The following is a 22,097-nucleotide window of genomic DNA, read 5'->3' on the forward strand; positions in this document are numbered from 1 at the left end:
TTCTCACACTCCATGGGAGGCCTCGCTTACGTGTGAGATGCATTTCGGAAATAAGATTTGGGGATGGTGACAACTAAAGAGACCACGAGCCATAGTAATTGAAAGCGCCCAGTTCTGGAGGCTTTTATGGGGGAATTGTGAAGAAGAAAATTTGGAAAAGCAATAATCTAAAAATAGAAAGCAGCGAGTCCGACAAGTCCAGTGAATTGAAAAAATAAGTGGCAGAGCGTCCTTGGAAATGATGTTGTCAGATGGCTTTCAGAGAATGTTCAAGTCGAGGAGGATGTTAGCATGAATGGAAACGAACTCGGGAGTAACGTGATTTACCAGCTGGGATTGGATCATCGGTGTGATCAGCAAAACAGCAATGTCAAATAGCTGTGTAATCTCCAAGGACTAGGGGACTATTAAGCAGAGAAAAGCAGATTTTTTTATGAAGTAGCAAAAACACTTTGAAGAGGATGTGATAATTTATGTAACATTTTTACTGTTAATTTCCTTTGATGGGGATGAAAAATGGCACCTAGGAGGGTGGATATAAATAAGTTATGCTGACGTCCAAAACCAAGCGGAGTTCTAAGAATTAGCATTAGCAACGGGACTTCTGCTCTTTAGTCAGGAACAAAGAGAGTGACATTTTAGATTGTCGGTTGGTTGGTTGGGTTTTTGTTTTTGTTGGTGTTTTTTGTTTTTTACTTTTTTTTTTAATTTTTTTTTTAATGTTTTTATTTATTTTTGAGACAGAGAGAGACAGAGCATGAGCAGGGGAGGGGCAGAGAGAGAGGGAGACAGAATCTGAAGCAGACCCCAGGCTCCCAGCTGTCGCACAGAGCCCGACGCAGGGCTCGAACTCACGGACCGTGAGATCATGACCTGACCTGAAGTCGGACGCTTAACCGACTGAGCCACCCAGGCGCCCCTGTTTTTTACTTTTTATACTGAACGAATCTCAAACGTAAGAGAAAAATGGGCAGAAATTCTGTAGAAGTGATGCTGTGGTTTTGATTCGTCCTGTTACTGTTGGTGCTTTAGCACTAGAGGAAGGTGATGGCTGCTGGCCTTCTGTACCGTGAGCTGAAGTTTCTGTCTTGCCCTCATATTTAGTAAAGACCTTGTGGACAGGTACTTTGAGACTGTGTAGATATCCTGAACCTCATCACAGTTGCTGTGTGTTACGTATGCGTATTAGCCTGAACTTGTATAACGAAATACTACAGACCGGATGACTTGAATAATGGGAATTTATTTCTCACAGTTCTGGAGGCTGGGAGGTACAGAATCAGGGTGCTGGCCCTTTGGTTCCCTGCTGAGGGCCCACGTCCTGGCTTGTAGACTTGTGCCTTCTCGCGGTGTCCTCAAATGGCAGAGACTCTAGGGTGGGGGGGAGAAAGCAAGCTCGGTGTCTGTTCTTGCAACGGCACTAAGTCCATCAGGAGAGCCCCCCTCGTGCGCCCTTGTCTAAACCTAATTACCACCCAAAAGTTCCATTTCCAAATACCGTCAAAGTTTCGGGTGAGGTCTCCAACATGAGAATTTGGGGTGGGTGTGGCAGTGTCCTCCATAGCGTCGCGTCTGTCGTGGGTATGGATTCCTCTTTTACTCAGCGTGTTACCTGTTACTGTCAGGATACGTTTAGTGCTCAGTTCCCGTATTTGGCCCGTGGGAGCTCTTCAACCTTCTGTGTCCATTGGACGTATGCCCCTCAGTCCTTGAACACTTCCTTACTTTCTAACACAGCAGGTTATTCTGGGCTCATCTGAACTTTCCCTGCTGCTTTTCTGGGTTTGCCACTTCTGATCCCTCTTGTCCGAGAATGGGAGTTAGAAAGCTAAGCTGTATACACTGGGTGCACTTGTCATGGTGGTGTCGTTTCCAGGCTCTCCCAGGGCACAGAGCTAGGGCTTTCACGTGTGCTTGGACTATGTGTACCTGCACACCTGCGCACACACGCACGCTGTAATACAGGTGCACACACAGACGTGATACACGTGCATGTACACACGCATATCTCATATACAGACATATTTTGCATATTTCTGTATCTCTCCATCTTAAAAACCAGCAGTTCTCACTGATTCTTTCCAATTCCAGTCCCACATCACAAATTGATCTTGCACCCCATCCCTGTATAAACAGCCCGCTCCCTGGCTCCGGCTCCCATCTCCACATCCTGGACAGCACCCCTTCCAGCCCGCCCCTCGCAGGAATGCCCTTCTCCCCTCTCTTCATCTCTGACCATCCACACGAAGCCTTCGTCCCCCAGTCCCGTGTGAGGATCATCACCCGCCTTGGGCTTCAGCACCGCACTCTGGGCTGTCCGCCCCCCACCCCAACACCCACAATCCCCATGGACTTCTGTCCTCCTCGGTGTCATCTAAAGGTTTTAGGGCTAAATTGTGAGGGAAGGGGGGTAGGGAACTGGAAGGACAGTGGTACAGCTCAGATTTTTACATGGAAATGTTGGTAGTTTCCAACTATGATGAGTCTATACATAAAGGCAGACAGTAGAGGAATGCATGGATGAAAACTTGATTTCATAAAGCATCTGTGCTTAGATTCCCGATCTGGAACACCTGCAGGGTAATTGAGATACTTTGCCATGTGGATTTGGCGCCGTGGGTAGACGGACTCTCCCACTACGAACAGAGACGTGAGCCTGTGGGGACTTCAGAGGGAGACACAGAGGTCTGTTCCGTCTCTATAGACGTGGGAGGCGGCAGCGCGGGAGAGACAGCACCCTCCCTTAAAGACGTATGATATCTGGTATTTCACATTCCTCCCTGAACCTCATTTTCTTCCCGATCCAGCAGGTTTGGGAGAAGGATCAGCTAAGATGAGGTACATAAAGTGCTGTGTAAAGAACTGTGGTCAAAATGACACAGCAGACATTTATTGAGGTCATACCCTGTGCCAGGCATGCGCTGAGTGCCTTCTATTTGTTACACTTATCACAAGAACCCTAAACGATAGCTAATTTCCCCCTTTGACAGATCAGGAAACAGAAGCTCTGAGGGATTGAGTAACCTGTCCAAGGTCACTCAGCTGGTAAATGGTGCGGCCCGGTTTCAAATCCTGGCATTTGGAATTCATATTCGTATTATGTCGTTAGTTTTTACTCTGTAGAATGTGAGGTGCCGGGGTGGCTCGGTTGGTTAAGTGTCTGACTCTGGCTCAGGTCATGATCTCACCGTTTGTGCGTTCAAGCCCTACATTGGGCTGTCGGCATAGAGCCCGCATTGAATCGTCTGTCCCCTTCTCTCACTGCCCCTTCCCTGCTTGTGCTCGCTCTCTCTCTCTCCTCTCTCTCAAAAATAAATAAACATTAAAAAAGAAAATGTAACGCGGAAGTTGTCTTTCCAACGCGGGGGCAGCATGGTACCCAGACCCAGTTTATGGTACCCACAAGTTTGTCACTCTGGAGGAGCTCCCAGCTGGTGAGAGTGGATGTCATCCTGATGGGTCCAGCCGGAGTATATGTTCACCCAGCAAGAATTCTAGTGGTTAGGTGTTACTGAACCAGAACCAGCCACATCGTGTTAGGAAGGCCGTGTGAGCAGAATGGTTAAGCATGTTGACCTTGAAATCAGGCTGTGGAAGTGAACTCCCCACTCCACCACCTCCAGGTCATGTGACCACGGGAAAGCGTCCTCATCTCACTGAACCGTAACTTCCTCACCTGTGAGTAAGGACAGTAAGAGGATATATGTCATTGGATTGTTTTGAGGGTCAAATGAGGACTGAATGAATAAATCCCGTGGATCACTGGCTGGCACATAGTAAATTCTCAATAAGTATTATTATCATTACTTCTTGAATATACCGGATTTTATAGACCTCCGTGGATTGACCTGGAAGTCAAGTGCTGCTTGTAAAATATTCCTAAGAAGAAACTATATTTAAAATTAGCAGCAATCACCTTAGCATAACCTTTGAATTCAGTCAACCTAATATTTGAATACAATTAATCTGTAAATTAGAATCCCTCAATATAGTCTACTTCCACTAGAAACACAGGAAGGGAGAAGACATCTGGTAAATTCTGGTTGTCTGCCAGTTATGAGGATTACCAGTGATCACATATAAAGACTATCATATATACTCTGTATAATTGGATCCCTCTCTAAGGTCAGGGCACCCGAGGGTCACCATCTGGAACAGCACTTATCCTAGCGGTGCAGCTAATGGAGATTAGACCGAACCTCAGCTCACTAGTTTGCTCAGAAAATACCAAGTATATGAGACGAAGACGTTTTTTAAGTTTACATTGTTCGTAATTTGGGGTTGTTTGGTTGACGAGTTCAGTGTATTTCATCCTAGGTGCAGCTCAGGATTGACGACAATGGAAGTTAGAATTGTATAATGTGGAAAATGTCTTTTAGTGTGGCTTTGAATTGAGAACTTAGCCCTTGTGTGCAGCTCTTGACTCCCTTACCTGAAGCCTGGCTGCCTGTGACCGCTTCCTGTGTCCTTGCGTCTCTGCCCTCAGGAGCCCGGGAAGCGCTCCCAGCTGTGGAGGATGACCGGCACGGGCATGCTGGCCCACGAGGGGTCTTCGGTGCCCCACAACCCCAACAAGCCCTCTGCGGCCCGCTCCCCCGAGGGTTGTGCCATCTTAGACATCGCTGGCCTTGCTGCAGTGACTGACAACAGGTGATTTTCTAAACAACTTTTGATGTGAATTCTTTGCTTCCAAACTCAGTTTCAGTGGAAATACACACCAAAAAGTGAGACCGTAAATGAAGTAAGAATTTGTATCTTTATATTTGTATTTTTTTTCAGTGAAAGACCTGTCGTGTTCCCAAATACAAGTTTTGAGCCTTTGTTTGTTTGTTTGTTTTTAATATTATTTATTTATTTTTATTTGAGAGAAAGTGAGAGAGCAAGAGCACAGACGGGGAGAAGGACAGAGGGAGAGCAAGAGAGGGAGAGGGAGATAATCCTAAGCAGGCTCCACACTCAGCTCGGAGCCCAACACGGGGCTCGATCCCACGACTCTGGGATCGTGACTTGAGCCGAAACTAAGTCAGAGACACAACTCACTGAGCCACTCAGGCACCCTGAGCAGTTGTTTTTTTTTGTTTTTTGTTTGGGGTTTTTTTTTTTTTTTTTTTTTTTTGGTCTTTCTAAGAATTTTGTTAAATATTTCAAAAGCAGAAGTGAATTATTGAGAGAACAATCAAAGATGTTTTTATGATGAACTCTTTGGGTTCAAATTGGTTATTAGGGACAGATAAGTTATTTGATTTGCCTATGCCTTAGTGTCTTTATGCAGTCAGTTTATTTTTTTCCAGTTAATACCTTCCAAAATTCACTTCCAAAATGACTTTACATAACTTACAAGTGAAAACCCAACATAAAAGTAATTGGGAATTAAACAGAAAAAAGTCTCTTGAAAATATTTCAAGATCTTTTTAGCACATAGCCCTTCTCAGACTGCCTGTCGCTGTGGGAATGCAGGAACCTGCTCATTACATCTAGTAGAATCCTTAAAAGTACCAGTACTCCTTTGTGTCCTCCTGTTTATTGCTTTCCGTTTTGGCTGATTCCTCCTCTCTCATTAAGAGATACTTAGCTGTCACGAGATTCCAGGCTACCTGCCCATTAGGGGGTGTGTGTGTGTGTGTGTGTGTGTGTGTGTGTGTGGTTTGTTTATTTATTTTAATGTTTATTTTTGAGAGAGAGAGACAGAGTGTGAGCAGGGGAGGGGCAGAGAGAGAGGGAGACACAGAATCCGAAGCAGGCTCCAGGCTCCGAGCTGTCAGCACAGAGCCTGACGCGGGGCTGAAACCCATGAACCATGAGACCATGACCTGAGTGGAAGTCAGATGCTAAACCAACCGAGCCACCCAGGCGTCACCTGCCCATTAGGTTTTAAAAGTGGACGATGTTGGAAGAAAGAGCAAAACCACAATCCCGATATTCTCTTCAAACTGAATGTATTTGACTCAGAGTATTCATTGCACTCTCCTGTGTTCCAGATATGAGCCACTGATGCTAAGAAAGCCTGATCGCAGGCGAAGCACAACTCAGACGTGGAGTTTCCGAGAAGGAAAACTGACCTGTGGGTTGCATGGGTTGGTTGTCCAGGTCAGTAGTGTTTGTAGCAAGCCATGTTGGGGCCCTCTTTGAAACAAAGTATCAATTAGTATATACACAATGTGTTGCTGAATGGGGAAAAGTAATTCCAGAGCAAGGGAAAGTCAAGAAACTTGTTGTGCATCTCTATGCACTTATAGGGGAAATATTTTTTAAGGTGATAATATATGAGAACTGTATTGGGAGTGGTTGCCTGAAAGTAATGGGATTTTTTCCTTGGCTTATCTGGTTGTTTTTCTTTGGTGATATAAGTGGTAAGTTTTAAAAGAAAGAAAGAAAAATGCCAGCAAAGAGCCCACTGCTAAGTTAGGTGCAGTAGTTTTAGGCCTGTGAAGTTAATGTGGCATCTACACCAGTCTTCGGTGAAGTGTTCTAGGAGATGGTGAGCAATCGTCGTGGGCTCTCCATTCTCCAGACTCTGTCAATTTCTGCATTCTTAGTGGTACCCAAATAAGCATTTAATTGTTGTAGCAAATGTCAGAATGAAAATTGCTGGTCAGTGTCCTCTGTCCTCAGACAGTCTACGCCACGATAAGCCGCCAGGTACTTCATAAGCAAATACGTGTTTGGAAAATTACCAGGAGTTTGGATTTTCTGCCCTTCTGGCTTCATGTGAGAAATGAGACCATGGGTCTGAGATGAGTTGATAGGAAGTTCTGTGTCAGAGGCTTGGGCCGAGGGCTGAACAACATGGGGGACAAGGAGCGTTTCTGCCTCAGCCCCGGGCTTTGCCCAAAAGTTAAACACTGGAACACCAGGCCTTCGCCAGAGAACTCTTGGTGCTTGTCCCTGGTGGAAACCAGGCTGTCCCTCCAAAATGGGAGACTGTTCTCCAGGGCACTGAGCAAACCTGTAAGGAGCCTCTGCCTGCTGTTTGGTGAGACTTATTTTCTTTATCTCTGTTGCCCTGAGCTTTTTTCATCAAAGACGAGCTGCTTACTTCTGTGAAGCACACATCTGGAACGGATTTGTGATTTTCAATTAGCAATACAATTCAGGCTTCTGGAGGCAAGAGAGGGTGTGTTATAATTGTTGGGCCCCATGTCTGACCCTGACTTTACTTCCAGTTTGTTCCTAAAGCCCATGTAATTCAGATTCTCTCAGAGTACCCCCACCCGCACCAAAAAATCTTTTTCTGGTGTGTTGTTGCTTCTCGAATCCATTACATCATTTCTCTGCTTGTGAGTGACCCTATAATAACAGTATTCAGCAGAGCAAAGTGTGCTTTGGTTAGGGAAATAAGCTTGTTTCAATCTTCCTGTTCTAAAGAAAGTAATCGAAGGCATTAACCATCTCCTGACACTGCCCTGATAAGACTGCGTACACACTTTATTTCTGAACTTACAACAGTCGTAAAAAGCTTTCTCCATGTTGAAATGTGTTCTTTAAACCCAGCTTGAAGTTTCCTTTTGATTACTCAGTATTTAAAAATTAACAAAGGGGGTCGAGATACTCTAGCCATTGTCTTCTCTAGCCCTGTATCTGCTGTCTCGTTGGCATTGTCCTGTAGACTTCCGTTTTGCTCAGGGCAGATAGCAGAAGATACTTTTCTCCAAAGGTCGGAATATCTGGCTCTCAGGTGACATTCACCATTCCCGGTTTCATTTTAGAACAGGTGTCATCTTCTGAATATTTGAGCTGACTGTCCAACCACAGGCCTGTTTGGGGAGGTTTTCAACTCTACAATTTGCTTCTTATTGGAGAGTTGAATGACAGTTATAATTGCTTTATTTTCAGAATGTCTTAGGGTTTTAAGCAAACCCAAAATGAGAAACAGGGCAACAGGGCTTTGGTACTTTTTTAAAGCTTATCTTAATGACTAGAAGTTATTACTAAACCAACATACTCTATTCTTACTCAGAATTCTCTTCATTCGTGTAGCGTAACTATCTGTCTTGCCCAGGTAATCCTCCTGGTTTTCATCTTCTGCAAAGCTGAAAAAATAGTAAATGTTTTTGTTAAGAATGGACCATGACCCTTCAAAAGAGAATTTACATTTGATAACTTGTTTCAAATGATATGTTAAGTTGTCAGAGCCAGGGCCTCTCCTTTTCTTACACATCTTTATTCTTTCAGGCCAAAGGAGGGCTTTCTGGTTTGTTTGACGGAGCTGAAGTTGTTCTTGGTCCTGATACTTCCATGGAGCTTTTGGGGCCAGTGCCACCTGAACAACAATTTATCAACCAAAAAATGAGGCCTGGTTCTGGAATGTTATCCATCAGAGTCATCCCAGACGGACCGACTAGAGCCCTCCAGGTGATGATTTATCCTGAGAATTGACATGAATCTCGCTGTGCTTTCCCCCCACACATTGGTTAGGCATTCAACAAATATTTATGGAAACATTTTTCTGGTTATGAGGATATGATGTCTTCATTTATAAAATGGGGGCAAGACCTGCCTCACAAAGTTGTTATAAGAATTGAAACTATAAAAATATAAGATGATATTAAAAAAAGTATATGAATTCAAGAAGGTAATGCCAAGAATGCTACATATTATTATTTTTATTATCGTTCATCAGATCTTATTAATCTTCCAATAATTGCCATATCAGTGGCATTAACAACAAGACACACGAGGTCCCTGATCACACAATGACAGTATTGTGTTTTGAGAGCAGGAGGGGAGGGTGTTACATTGCATATATAGAAAGGATTTGTATTCCCAGGTTTGGAGGCTTGGGGATCCTAAGAGAAGTAATACTTAAGCTGAGGTCTAAAGGTTAACTGAAAGGAATTATGTTAGCCAGATCAAGAGGAAAGGTAGAGGGGCTGTGCCCAAATAATAAGAGTGTTCGTCCCACAGTTATTTATCGAGCGCTTATTGGAGCCGGGTACGATGCGAGGTACTGAGCACATACGGTATTTGGAAAGTTGATAAGTGAAGGCCTGGAGATAAAAGGGAGACACCCGACTGGCGCTGAGCCTATGCTCAAAAGTAAGGCTGGGGCCAGATTATTAAAAGCCTGATACATGCTACCAATTTTGGGGGTTTTCTGTGGCAGTGAGGAGTCAGGGAATGACGTGAGCAGAAATGTTTTTCGCTCGCTCGCTCTGTCTGCAGCGTGGAGGATGGGAGTGGAGGAAAACTGGAGATAGAAGACCAGCTGAGGGGCCGCTACAGCATTGCAGATGAGGGTGTGTGGCCCCGATTCAAGCAGGTGGCAGGGGTAGGGCTGAAGAGGTTGGAGAGAAACAAGTAGAAATGGAAGCTTATCAAGGAGGAGAGTCCGACAGATTTCCTGATTGATGGAAGGTGAGAATGAGAGGAAGGAAGGAGTCAGGAATGGCTTTCAGGATTTTGATTTGGGCAAGTAGGACAATAATCCATGTCACTAAGACATGAACACTGAAGAGACTTCTGAGAGGAATGGGGAGTTAAGTTTTGGACTTGTTAGATATGTTGTCCACGTGAAAATGTCCAGAAATCAGTGTAAATATGGGTGGGACGCTCGGGAGAGATGTGCTGGAGGTCATGTGCTTAGGTCAGGGTGTAATTAGAGAGCTGAGGAGAAAAGGAAAGAGGCTGGTGTGTAAGGGTGAACTGTCTGAGGAAGTTCGTCATAATCTACAATATCTTTTCTAAAAGCACCCTTCTTGGGTGCCTGGGTGGCTCAGTCGGTTAGGTGTCCGACTTCGGCTCAGGTCACGATCTCATAGTCGGTGGGTTCGAGCCCCACGTCGGGCTCTGTGCTGACAGCTCGGAGCCTGGAGCCCGCTTCGGATTCTGTGTCTCCCTGTTTCTCTGCTCCTCCCCAAATCATGCAGTCTCTCTCTGTCTCTCAAAAATAAAATAAAACATTTAAAAAATAAAAAAAATGAAAGCACCCTTCTTGAGGCGGCTGCCTGGCTCAGTTGGTTAAGCATCAGACTCTTGGTTTGGGCTCAGGTCATGATCTCATGGTTCGTGAGATTGAGCCCTGTATCGGGCTCTGTGCTGACGGTGTGGAGCCTGTTTTGGATTCCTCTCTGCCCCTCCAACCCTGCTCAAAAAATAAATAAACATTGTAAAAAAAAATTTTTTTTTTTTTTACATTTATTTATTTTTGAGAGAGCACAAGTGGGGGAGGGGCAGAGAGGGAGACAAAGAATCCGAAGCGGGCTCCAGGCTCTGAGCTGTCAGCACAGATCCCGACGCGGGGCTCGAACCCACGAAACGTGAGATCGTGACCTGAGCCGAAGTCGGACGCTTAACTGACTGAGCCACCCAGGTGCCCCTATAAATAAATACTTAAAAATAAAATAAAAGCACCCTTCTTTTAAGACAAATGTTGAATGCAGTGATCTTGAGGTTTGCGTATTTTGACTTGACCTGTATAATTCTAGATCACCTGCATATGCCTCCCCCTGCTCCCCCATATGAGGTTCTCATGGTCTGCAGCTTGGCATTTGCCATGTAGACTTAAAACCAAGTTTACTTCATTATTACATAAGTCTTACTTGGCAGTGCTTTGGAAACCATGAACTTCCACAGGATGGTTGAGCAGATAGTGACTTTTGATCTATCTAGTTGGTATGGAATAGGTTTCACTGTGGAAGTATGAGCCCTCTCAGTATAGTGTTTTGACCTCAGATAACAGATTTCTCCCAACGGAAAAGTGACCGTTCATCATATGAAGTGGGTGAGCTTCCTGTAACTGAACAAGAGGTACAGAAATTGAAGAATCCAGACACAGAGCAGGAATTAGAAGTAAGTTTTGAGTATTGCACACTTATTTCTTTATCAGAAATTTGTTTAGAGTTTTGCTCTGTGGTTTTTCTCAGTTTTAGACCTCTTTTCTCTCTGCCCTCTGTGAATTCTAAATATGGCTGTTGCTTGATGGTGTTTACTGTTACCACAACATGTATGTGTGAATATGTTAATTAAATGATAGCTAAAGTTGAATCCGAATGTAACAAATGTTGCTAAAGTAAGATGACAATAAAGAAAGCTAAATGATTTGAATTTACACAGGACTGAAGGTCGAGAATAACGCAACTAGATTTTTTTTGAGGGGCCCCAGCTTTCTCTTGTTGTCTTTCTTCCTCTCTCCCTGTTTGGGCATTGGAAAGTAAAAAGTTTGAAAAGGAACATGAAGTGAACATGAAAATGCACACTTACTGGATATTTATTTAGTGATTTTTTTAAAATTAAGGACCTATAGGTAAAGCACTGTGTCGGATATTACAAATTTCAGTGAATGACTTACTAAAAGCTTGCATCCCAAAAAGGGAGAAAGATTTTCAAAAATTATTTTCCTGTAACGAAATGCAGAATGTCCTCAGAGCTCCGAGAGAGTATCATCATATCACTTTGGAGTTCTGGGTGGGGTGGGCACTGTGCCTGGAGAGAAAGGCGCCTGGCGAGACGACGGAGCTGGGTAATACGATTCTGCTCTAAGTGCTTTTCTTCTGCTCAGAGGTAAAGTAGAGGGATTCAAAGCCATTTCTTTCCTTGTCCTCTCCTGGCTACCTTGGCCTCTGTTTGAGACTGTCACTGTGTTGTATTTTGGTTTCCTTTCAGGTGCTTGTGAAGTTAGAAGGTGGAATTGGGTTGTCCTTAATTAATAAAGCCCCAGAAGAACTGGTCTTTGCAAGTCTTACAGGAATCAATGTGCACTATACACAGTTGGCAACCAGTCACATGCTCGAACTCAGCATACAGGATGTGCAGGTAAGGCGGGCAGTTCTCAACTTATTAATCTGCCTGTGTTCTTGCTGAACACCCAGCCAGATCCAGTGTTTGGCGTCCTAAAAACGTTAATGCTTCGGCAGCGATCTTGTGACCTTCAGGGCTGGGGATGGGTTTTGTTCCCCTAGCCGGACTGGAAACACTAATAACATATGTGACAGGGGGAAGAGTCTCCAGAAAGTCTTGCGTTCCCAGTGAACTATAATTAGCCCTCGGCTGAGCCCTGCTCCAGACCTGCCTAACAAATCATAAAAGGAAACTCTGAAAGGATCGATCTGTTTCCAAGTAATTTAACTGTATCCCTGAACAAAGCTTAAGACTTAATGGGATATAAAAATATTCAACACCCAACAAAGTCAAATTCACAAGATCTGGCATCCTGTCAAAAATTACCAGGTGTGCAAAGGGGTAGGAAAACAAAATATATAATGAGATAATCAGTCGAACTGACCCAGAGCTAACACAGATGTTAGAATTTTCAAAGAAGAACATTAAAACTGTTACTATAACTACATTGTACATGTTCAAAAAGGTAGAGACCTAGAAGATACGAGAAACTTAGACTTCTAGAGATTAAAATGAAAAACACACTGCATTCAATTAATAGCAGATGACACAGTACAGAAAAAAGATTAGTGAACTTGAAGACATAGCAATAGAAATTGTCCAAATTGAAATGCCCAGAGAAAAATCATCCGTAAAAAGAAAACAGCATCAGTGACCTAGGGGACAACCTCAAGCAACCTAACATACAGATGATTGGAGTCCCCGAAGGCCAAGATTGAGAGGAGGGCATATAAAAAATAGTGGAAGAAATCTTGGTCCTAAATTTTCCAAACTTAATGAAAACTAAACTCACAGGCAGAAGAAGCTCAAGCACAAATCCAAACACGCACGTGCACATGCATGCAGAGGAAACCGTACCGCGGTGCGTTATAATTAACTGTGATAAGTCATCCAGATTAACCAAGACATGTCACGTGCAGCAGCAAAGGTGAGAGTGGCAGCCGACTGCTCACTGGGAACCGTGCGAGTGACAGGACCATACACAACATCTTTAAAGTACTGGAAGGAGGAAAGACTGTCAACCTAGAATTCTATGCCCAGCGGCTGTGTCTCTCCAAAACAAGAGCGAAATAAAAATGTTTTTAGACGTACAAATCTAAAAAGAACTCATTCCCAGCAGATTCACGCTAAAAAGATAAAGAACATCATTCAGGCACAGGGAAGTGGTAGCAGCTGGAAATCTGGGTCTGCGTAAAGGAACGAAGAGTACCTGAAATGATAAGTACGTGGCTGAATCTATAAGATTATTTTCTAATTGTTTAGATCTCTTTAAGAAATGATCAACTGCTTAGACAAAAGTAACAGCACTGTGTTTTGGGGTAGGACATGTCGGACATGTCAGAATAAAGTGAATGACAACCATAGCATGAAGTCTGGAGGGGAGAAATGGACGTGTATTAACTGTAATGTTAATACATGTGAAGGAGTATGCTGTCCTTTCAACAAAAATTGGTAAGTTAAAGATGAATACTATAGGGGCGCCTGGGTGGCTCAGTCGGCTGGGCGTCCGACTTCAGCTCAGGTCACGATCTCACAGTTCGTGGGTTCGAGCCCCTCATCGGGCTCTGTGCTGACAGCTCAGAGCCTGGAGCCTGTTTCAGATTCTGTGTCTCCCTCTCTCTCTGACCCTCCCCTGTTCATGCTCTATCTCTCTCTGTCTCAAAAATAAATAAACGTTAAAAAATAAAAGAATTAAAAAAAAAAGATGAATACTATAAATCCTAAAGCAACAAAGAGCTACCACTAATAATCCGACAAAGGAGATAAAATGGATAATCCGAGAGAAGGCAGAAAAAGCAGAAAACATGGGAAAGAGTGGGTAAGACAAATAGAAAACAAATAGCAAGATGATAGACTCATTCGGACCTAATTGTATCAATTAAATGAATGTAGATGCTACAAACACCTCCAATGAAAAGGCAGAGATGATCAGATGGGATTAAAAAAAGCAAGTTCCAATTATATGCTGCCTCCAAGAAACATTTTAAATATAAAGGCACAAATAGGTGAAAAAGAGAAGAATGGAAAAAGACATACTGAGCTAGGCCTAGTCATAAGAGTGGAATCATAAGAGAGTGATTCACTGGTAGTGATTCTGATTACCACCAGAATCAATTGCAGAGCAAAGCATATTACCAGGAATAAGGAAGAGAATTTCCTAACGATAAAAGAGTGTGTCAGGAGGCCATAACGATCCTATTTACATACCTGATTGTGGGGCTTTGAAATATAGGAAGCAAAAATTGATAGCACTGAAAGAAGAAATGAACAAACACATGGTTATAGTAGGAGATTCCGTTGCCCTCTGTGAATAATCGATAGAATAAGCACATAAGCAGCAAGTAATCACAGCCGTACTAGATTTGAATAGCACTCCCAGCCAGGGAGACCTAATTGACATTTATCCAGCAGTCCACCTAGCAACAGCAGAGAACACGTTCTTCTCAAGTGCAGGTGAAACATTTCTAAGAGAGACCCCATTCTGGACCAGGAGACAATTCCCAAGGGCAAAAGGACTCAAGTCACACGGTATGTCCTTTGATCACAATGGAATCAAATTGAAATAACAGAAAGATAGCTGGAAAAATCCCCCAAATGTTTAGAAACTATAAAACACACTTCTGAATAGCCCATGGGTCAAAGAAACCAATAGAAATCTAATAGAAATTAGGAAATATTTTGAACTGAATGAAGATGAAAACACGACATCTCAGAATCAGCGGAACGCCACTCACTGAACCTGTACCGAAGTGAGATTTATAGCGCTAAATATTAGAGGAGAAAGGTCTGAAAACCATGAATTCAGGTGTCATCTTAAGAAACTGAACAACAACAACAAATTAAGCCCAAAATAAACAGAAGAAAGGAAATAATAAAAATCCCAATGGGAATCACTGAAAAAGAAACCAGCAACTACAGTAAAAAAACAAAACAAGAAAGCCCTCAAAAGCTGGTTCTTTGAGAAGATCCGTAAAGTTAGCAGTCCTGTAATGAGTCTGATCAGGAGAAAAAAAGAGAAGACACAAATTACTGATACCAGGAATGGGAGACGTGCCAGACAAGCCCCAGACGTGACAGTTCTCTGGGAATGGAGCTTTTAGGGGAGCTGGAAGCTGGTCCCCGCCCCTCCCCCACTGGCTGCCAGGGTACGGGGCTGTTGGTTTTCGAGGCCTCTTTGGACCTGGAGAAAGCGGATGGGAAAGGATCATGGGAACGCCACAGAGCTCACCGTTCTTGCTGAGTTTCCAGTAACTGATCCCTGGGTCGTTGCAAGCCTTTGGTTAACTCGGAGTTCTGAAAAGGTTGATTTTGACAGTTTCTGCCAGAGTCTTGTTGTCACGCCAAGACAGCTCTTCTCTGGTAGCATCACACTTGCAGGCCTTTATCCCAGCCTCCACCAGGGTTGACGTGTCCAGGAAAACACTTCCTGGTAAATATTTCCAGAAGGATCCAAAGACCTAGACCGTACTTCCTTCCCTAGGTGGGCAGCCTCCTGCTCCCGCTCACGGCATGCACTTCCATCGCACCGAAACCCCTTTTCAGAAAAACGTTTTCTTTTATCCTGTATCACAAAGAGCAGATAGTTCAGGCTAATCACATCCCATTTGTTTGAGGACAGATAGAAAGTTAATATCTTGTGCTTCTAATTTCTTTGTCTTTCATTTTTGACCTTCCAGAGGAAGATCCATGGAGTCATCTGTTCTTTGTGAATTTCATTAACTTTTTAATTAAAAAATTTTTTTTCTACTACAATACCTTTTGATTTAATGTGTGCTGTAAATCATAGAAAATAGATTTGAGTGTTTACTATGATTACAGCACTGTGAGAATGAACATTTAAAAATAGAAAATACAGTCCCGTCCTTAGGGAGCATCTAATCTAATTGGAGAATAAAACTAGAATTCCTAACTCTTACACATCTTGTATCAAATATGTTTGGGGAAAGAACAAAGGAGAGGTCAGACCAGGGTGAGAACTTTCCTGTTCTTTCCTCTATTGGATATGACAGGTGATTCATTCACTCAGTAAAGTCTTAAGCATCAGCTGTATTTGGAGATACAGTCATAACTCAGAAGATGAGGTTTCTGCTCTCTTTGGGTAACAGCCGAGAGAAGAAGTCAGCCGATAAATATGCAAGCCAGTGAATAAATAATTAGCAGCTGTGAATACAGTCATAAAGAATAAAGCGGGATCGAGCTGCTTTTTAGATCAAGTGGCCCTGGAAGGTTTTCCTGAGAAGTGAGAGCTGAACTTCGAAGAAGACATTGAGCGAGCCACGGAGAAGGATTTGAGGCTAAAAAGCATTCCCTCCGAATCCAGAGCCTCTGAGTGGGGAGAGTTGCCCACTTTTGAGAAACAACTGGTCGGCTCATGTGTGGGGGTCGTAAGAGAGTGCGCTGTGGAGGAGAGAGTGCTCTGTGGAGGAGAGAGTGCGCTGTGGAGGAGAGTGCTCTGTGGTGAAGACAAGGAAATGGGCAGTGTCTACATCCCCCAGGCCCTGGGGAGAAGTTTGGTTTCATCCTAAGAGAAAGGGAAGCCACTGACAGGTGGAAAGGAAGGAGGGCATGACTTGATTTGTATTTTTGGAAGACGAGTGTTGCTGCTGTGGAGGCGAGTACACAGCAGGGCAAGGACGGAAGCGGGAAAAAGTGTCCATGGCCTGGCCCTCACCTCTGCACCTCGACAGCCAGCCGTTTATACGGAGGGCTGTGTGGCAGTCCACGTGATCTGACGGAAGGGTCGCAGGATTTGTGCCAGAAATGCCTGCCTTTGAATCCCAGCTCTTCTACCTACCAGCTCTGTGTGTCTGGACAAGTGACCTAATGTCCCTAAGCTTCTGTTCACGTGTTTGTAAAATGGGGAGGAATAATACTTAGCCGTTCGAGTGGTAGTAAGGGATACGTTAGGTGATGTGTGGAAGTACGCTAGGGGTTCCCAACAGATGTTCTCTTTCCTCCTCCTGGTACGGAGTTTTGGTGGCAAACAGAGTGGAGGTGGCTCATTCCTGCAGTGAGCCTTCTGACATCCGTAAACATGGCGGAGTGTAGCGTGCATTCTCGGTTATGGTGCTGATGGGCGTGGGTGATTAGAGCCACCCCTAATGCCACTGACATCACCGTTTCCTTCCTGGCAGGGACTTGACTTTAGGACAGACCACCGTTTCCATTTGGTAGCCACTTGCGCTACTGATGCCCTGGTTTCCGTTGCCTAGTGTCCGTTCAGCTCATTCATCAGTAGCATGGTGGTTGGGAGCGCTGGGCTCAGGGTCAGGCCAACCTAGAGTCAAGTCGTGGTTCTGTGATTGACCAGCTGTGCAGCCTTAAGCAAGGGCCTCGGGTCTCAGCTTCTTCATCTGTGATGTGAGGACAGGGATAGTCCTCAGGAGGTTGTGGTGAGGATTGCAGAGTAGAGCCCAGACTCTAGTAACTCTGACACCACCGGTGTCCCATGACTCGGTGGTGCAAGGTCCCATGCGTGCAAGGAGACTAGCTTGGTGCCCAAATAAAGGGTAGCTTCTGTTGTCATTCCTGCTGCAATCAGTGCTGGCCGTCAGTGCAGGTACATTTTTCCAGCTGCCGTTGAGACACAGTAACATGGGAAGGGTACTTTCTGAGTATCCTACACGTGACGAGACCCCACTTAAAGGTAAAAACTGAGAACTGAGCCATTCGTTGTGTGTTCTCGTTTTGATTCGCTGCCTTTTCGTGCGTTAGGTGGACAATCAGCTCATTGGTACCACTCAGCCCTTCATGCTCTATGTGACTCCCCTGAGCAACGAGAATGAGGTCATTGAGACCGGCCCTGCCGTGCAAGTGAATGCGGTGAAGTTCCCCAGTAAGAGCGCGCTGACCAACATCTACAAGGTAGGCGGGTGGGAGAGGCTGACGGGCCTGGCACGGTGGCAGGGGACCGATTTGCTCTCTCTCAGCCGGGTCTCCGAGCAGCAGTGAGGGGTGTGGCTGGGAGTAGTCCTGTGGGGTTGAGGCACGAGTGACTTACCCCACGGTGTCGAGGAATTTACAGCAACTCTTCTCACAACTGTGATTTCGATGACCTTGTGCGTGATTGTGCCGAATCCATATAGGCATATAGGCCAGAGTCTGTATTCATTGAAGTGAAGTCTGTGGGAAAGCATAGCATCGTCCAGATTGATCAGGACCAGGCATGATCCAGATGTGTTCTTAAAAGAGTCATTAGAAAAGGAGTGGTAGGAGGGGTCTGCCCTCAGGACAGATGTGCTCTTGGGTAAGCTGCCACACTGTTTAATAAAAGCAGGTCACTTTCTTTCGTAAAGAAGTTTCCAGGTACAAGCTAGCTGTTACAGCAACAGATTCTGGAAAAGTGGGAGCTAAGAGGTTGCTTCCCATATTTCTGGTCCTTTGTCACCAGTGCCAGTGGGGGCCAAGCCTGTATGCGGCCCTCAAATCCTACTGCTCCTTAAAGTAACTACCGTCCACGGAAACTCAGTGCCGTAACGCTGTCCGTGGCAGTGCATCTGCAGGTGTGATCCCGACAGAGGAGACACGGATGCCCCAGAAACCAAACAACAGGGTGCTGAATTGTCTATTAAACATCTGGGATTTTTGGCTAACTGTAACAGTGTAGAGAGAGAGAGATGAGCCAGGGATCATTTGGCAACGTGATTATACAATCCCATGAGTGAAGAAACCATACCATTGTCATTTGGGGCCTTCTTACTGGCACAGGTAAGAGTTCCTTCTGGCGTTTACACTTTTAATCAGAATTTCTTTATCTCTAGCATCTGATGATCACGGCTCAGAGATTCACAGTGCAAATTGAGGAGAAACTGCTTCTCAAGCTGCTGAGTTTTTTTGGCTATGATCAAGCAGAATCAGGTACCGTTGAATGCTCTAGGTGTGTGTCTGGGAGTTGACCGAAGAATGGCATTTCTTAGTCTGCTTATGAAAACGGGTGGCCTCTGGGTGCCCGACAAGCTCCCTTTGCACCTCACAACCTGAGCCCGGAAGCCAAGGCTTGTGTCTCAGTGGTTTTCTTTCCGAGTACGGCTTGTTGACTGCAGGGCTGACATGGGCACGAAGGAAGCTTCTCAGAGGTATCCCGGAGTACCCGGGGGTAAGCCTTTGGGAAACAGCACACTTTTCCTCTTTGTAGTGTGTTTTTTTGACTCATCTGCTCTAGGATAACAGAAATGATGTTAGTCATTTAGCAAACCACTTTGTTTCCTAACCTTTGTTTATTAAACAGACTCAGGGCCAAGAATCAGAAATCCCTTCGGCAGTTCCTTTGGTTTAGATGAGGAAAAAAAATTGGCTAGCCTTAACTTCTTACCTTTTTACAATCATACCCTTATGCCTTAATGTCTTTACCAGGCTTTCTAGTTACTGGACTCTTCTGTGGAGAGGGGAGTAAGATAAGCTATTGAAAACCTAAATTTTTCTAGCAGTTGCTATAGAAATCATTTTGCTTTTGTCTCTTTATTTTAGATACCTCCTCATGGCCTTTGTAACACTGTATATAGAGCTTAGAAAGAAGTCAGTAATGCTTAGTCTTTTGAAGACTAAACCAAATATCGAGCCTGAAGAAATTATAAGATAGACTTAGGTTTATGTGCCCACATTGGCTAGAGACAAAAATCACTGGGGACATGTGTACACATGTACACACATACAAACAGGGCAAGACAAATATTTTTGCTCCTTTAACCCAGACTTAGAATTTAAACTTTAAGTGTAATTGGGATCAAGAGGAACATCCTATCTGTTTAAAACTGTGTTTTCCACTTTGGATTGGAACGCCAATATCTGTTTGCATTTGGACAGCCACTTGAGGGCCTGCCTGCCACGTAGCCATTCTCTTTTGGCACCTGCCTGGGAAGTTTTACTTTAAATTCTATTGGACATGGTGTTCTTGTAGGTTTCTCTGAGTCAATTTCTCACCAAACATTGTGGAAATGATTTAGACTTTTGTAAAATCCTGGCCTGTCTTTCACTGGGGCGTCTCCACTTTCTATAACTATTTCTGTTCCCTGAATACAGATAAGCAGGTGTCTGTCGCAGTATCGTTTTCTAAAACCTATTTCCTTTCTTTCTGTAAATAGAACTATGATAGCTGATGGTATAAATTTGTTTGATAGGCAGCTTTGTACAATCTCCTTGGTTTTATTTCTAAGGCACGTGAAGCCAAGTGAAAATAAGCTGGCCGGATGGGTGTGGGTACAAGAGAAAATAACCGAGCCCATTACTGTGTGCGAGTCCATGTTAATCCTTTTTACTTCATGAGAAGTGAAAAAAAAATCTGCCTTGACTCCGCTACTTTAACAAATGTCCACCATTTGGGAGAGAAGGTGCTTGCTTACTGCCATGATGTCACTTCTTTAGAGCCTGCAGCCTGTTTCTCTTTTAAGGCACTCTGTTTCATTCAGCTGCATTATTTAATTGGTCATGTTGTTCATTATGATTCAGTTAAAGTACACTCCAAATACAAAATAAGTTCAGATAACCTGGGTCGTCTATAATAATCATAATAATAACAACAGCAACACAGTTTCTAGAAAACTCATTGCCAACAAACACGCCCGTGGCCTTTGGCTTCCCCACCTGCATTAGTTTTTCCAAAGATGACATCTGCCAGATGGCACAGAGTCGCAAATCAAAAGGTTAGGCTATTGTACTTTTTCGGTAAACAACATGAAACAGATCTGCTTTTACAAAGAAATGACATCAGGATACCGTACACATCACCAAACCCTGAAAAACTAAGTTTACAGAAATAGATATTTACATTTTTCTGTGAATTTTTTTCAACACGAACACAAACATTGGAATTATGAGACTTCAGGAGGTTCATTTTTGTTTTGTTTTGTTTTGTTTTAATTCACCGTTTTACTTTGTACCAGAGGTGGAAAAGTATGATGAAAACCTCCATGAAAAGACTGCTGAGCAAGGTGGAACACCAATTCGATATTACTTTGAAAATCTCAAAATCAGCATTCCCCAGATCAAGCTGAGTGTGTTCACCTCCAACAAGCTTCCATTGGATCTTAAGGTGAGCTGATACCTGGGTAAGTTATAAAATGACTTTCCCTGGAAAAGAATGAATGTGTTTACTATTGGCCTTTTCTGTCCAGTGTCATCATTTGTAGCAGGTATTTTTCCAGGTTTCCCGTTTTGAAGGTTTCACGTGTATATGTATGTATAGGTATGTATATGTATGTGTATATATATGTATACTGTATATACATATGCGTGTGTATATATGTATGTATAGTATGTATACGTATACACGGCTTGTTTTTTTATGTTTAAGTATGCCTTTGCTAAAGATTGAGGAGTAATGTGAGTGAACAGAGAATGACATAAAACCCATCTGCCATCTGTTTAGCTCTTGGCGTTATCTCAATGAACTAAGAACCTACTTTCCTAGGGCCACTCCCAGATTCAGGAGAAAAGCCGCAACCACGATAGTATCTTCCTTTTGTGCCAGAGCCCTGCCTGCCTGTCCTCCTCGTTCTCTCCTCCTGAGTATGCACCTCTTTGTGAATGGTCGATACTAGAAACGTCTACCACCTTCAAGGAACACACTCAACTGCATACCACTGAGACGTGGCCTTGCCTACCACCATGTCTGAATGTGACACTCTTGCAGATCATCCTGATACGCAGTTGACAGAGAGACCCCGAATTTCATCTTTATTTGCTGCATTATGATCTACTTTAAGGGATGGGGATGGGATTTAAATCCAAGTCTATGCGACTGTAAAGTTTGTACTGTGCTGTACTATGCAATATGCTATCTAGATGCCCCTCCAGAACGTAAGGCCTGAGAAAATTAAACAAAAAAATTTTTTAGTGTTTTTTTTTTTTTTGAGAGAGAGATTGGGGTGGGGGGGGGCAGGTGGGCAGTGGAGGGGCAGAGAGAGGGAGACACAGAATCTGAAGCGGGCTGCTGGCTCTGAGCTGTCAGCCCAGAGCCCAATGTGGGGCTCGAACCCACGAGCCATGAGATCATGACCTGAGCCGAAGTTGGACGCTTAACCAACTGAGCCACCCGGGTGCCTGGGGCCTCAGGGAATTTTAGAGCTGTAAGAGTCTTCAGCGATCCTCCTGCTCAGTGAACAAGGATGTTGGAGTTCAGCGCATTCTTCCACTCGAGCCTGTGGGGGTAGATGTAATGGGAACAGGAGTAGGACCCGGGTGGTTGTTAGGTCTTCGCTTAGATTGCGTCTAAATCTGCCTCGCTGCAGCTTGACCCCATTGCTTCTGGTTCTTTCCTTCGTTGC

General features: G+C 44.1%; 1 protein-coding gene across 8 annotated transcripts in view; it reads left to right on the forward strand.

The window, feature by feature from the left end:
• Positions 1-22,097, forward strand: part of VPS13D (vacuolar protein sorting 13 homolog D) — a 266,928-nt gene that overhangs the window by 136,437 nt on the left and 108,394 nt on the right. For all 8 annotated transcript variants that reach the window (XM_042954200.1, XM_042954201.1, XM_042954202.1 and 5 more), the window contains 8 exons: positions 4,487-4,650; positions 5,979-6,087; positions 8,173-8,352; positions 10,672-10,788; positions 11,602-11,751; positions 17,551-17,700; positions 18,597-18,693; positions 20,715-20,863. In XM_042954200.1, coding sequence (XP_042810134.1) covers positions 4,487-4,650; positions 5,979-6,087; positions 8,173-8,352; positions 10,672-10,788; positions 11,602-11,751; positions 17,551-17,700; positions 18,597-18,693; positions 20,715-20,863 — 1,116 coding nt within the window. The remainder of the gene's footprint in view (positions 1-4,486; positions 4,651-5,978; positions 6,088-8,172; positions 8,353-10,671; positions 10,789-11,601; positions 11,752-17,550; positions 17,701-18,596; positions 18,694-20,714; positions 20,864-22,097) is intronic.

This window comes from Panthera leo, chromosome C1 (genome assembly GCF_018350215.1).
Source record: "Panthera leo isolate Ple1 chromosome C1, P.leo_Ple1_pat1.1, whole genome shotgun sequence".
NCBI classification, from domain to species: domain Eukaryota; kingdom Metazoa; phylum Chordata; class Mammalia; order Carnivora; family Felidae; genus Panthera; species Panthera leo.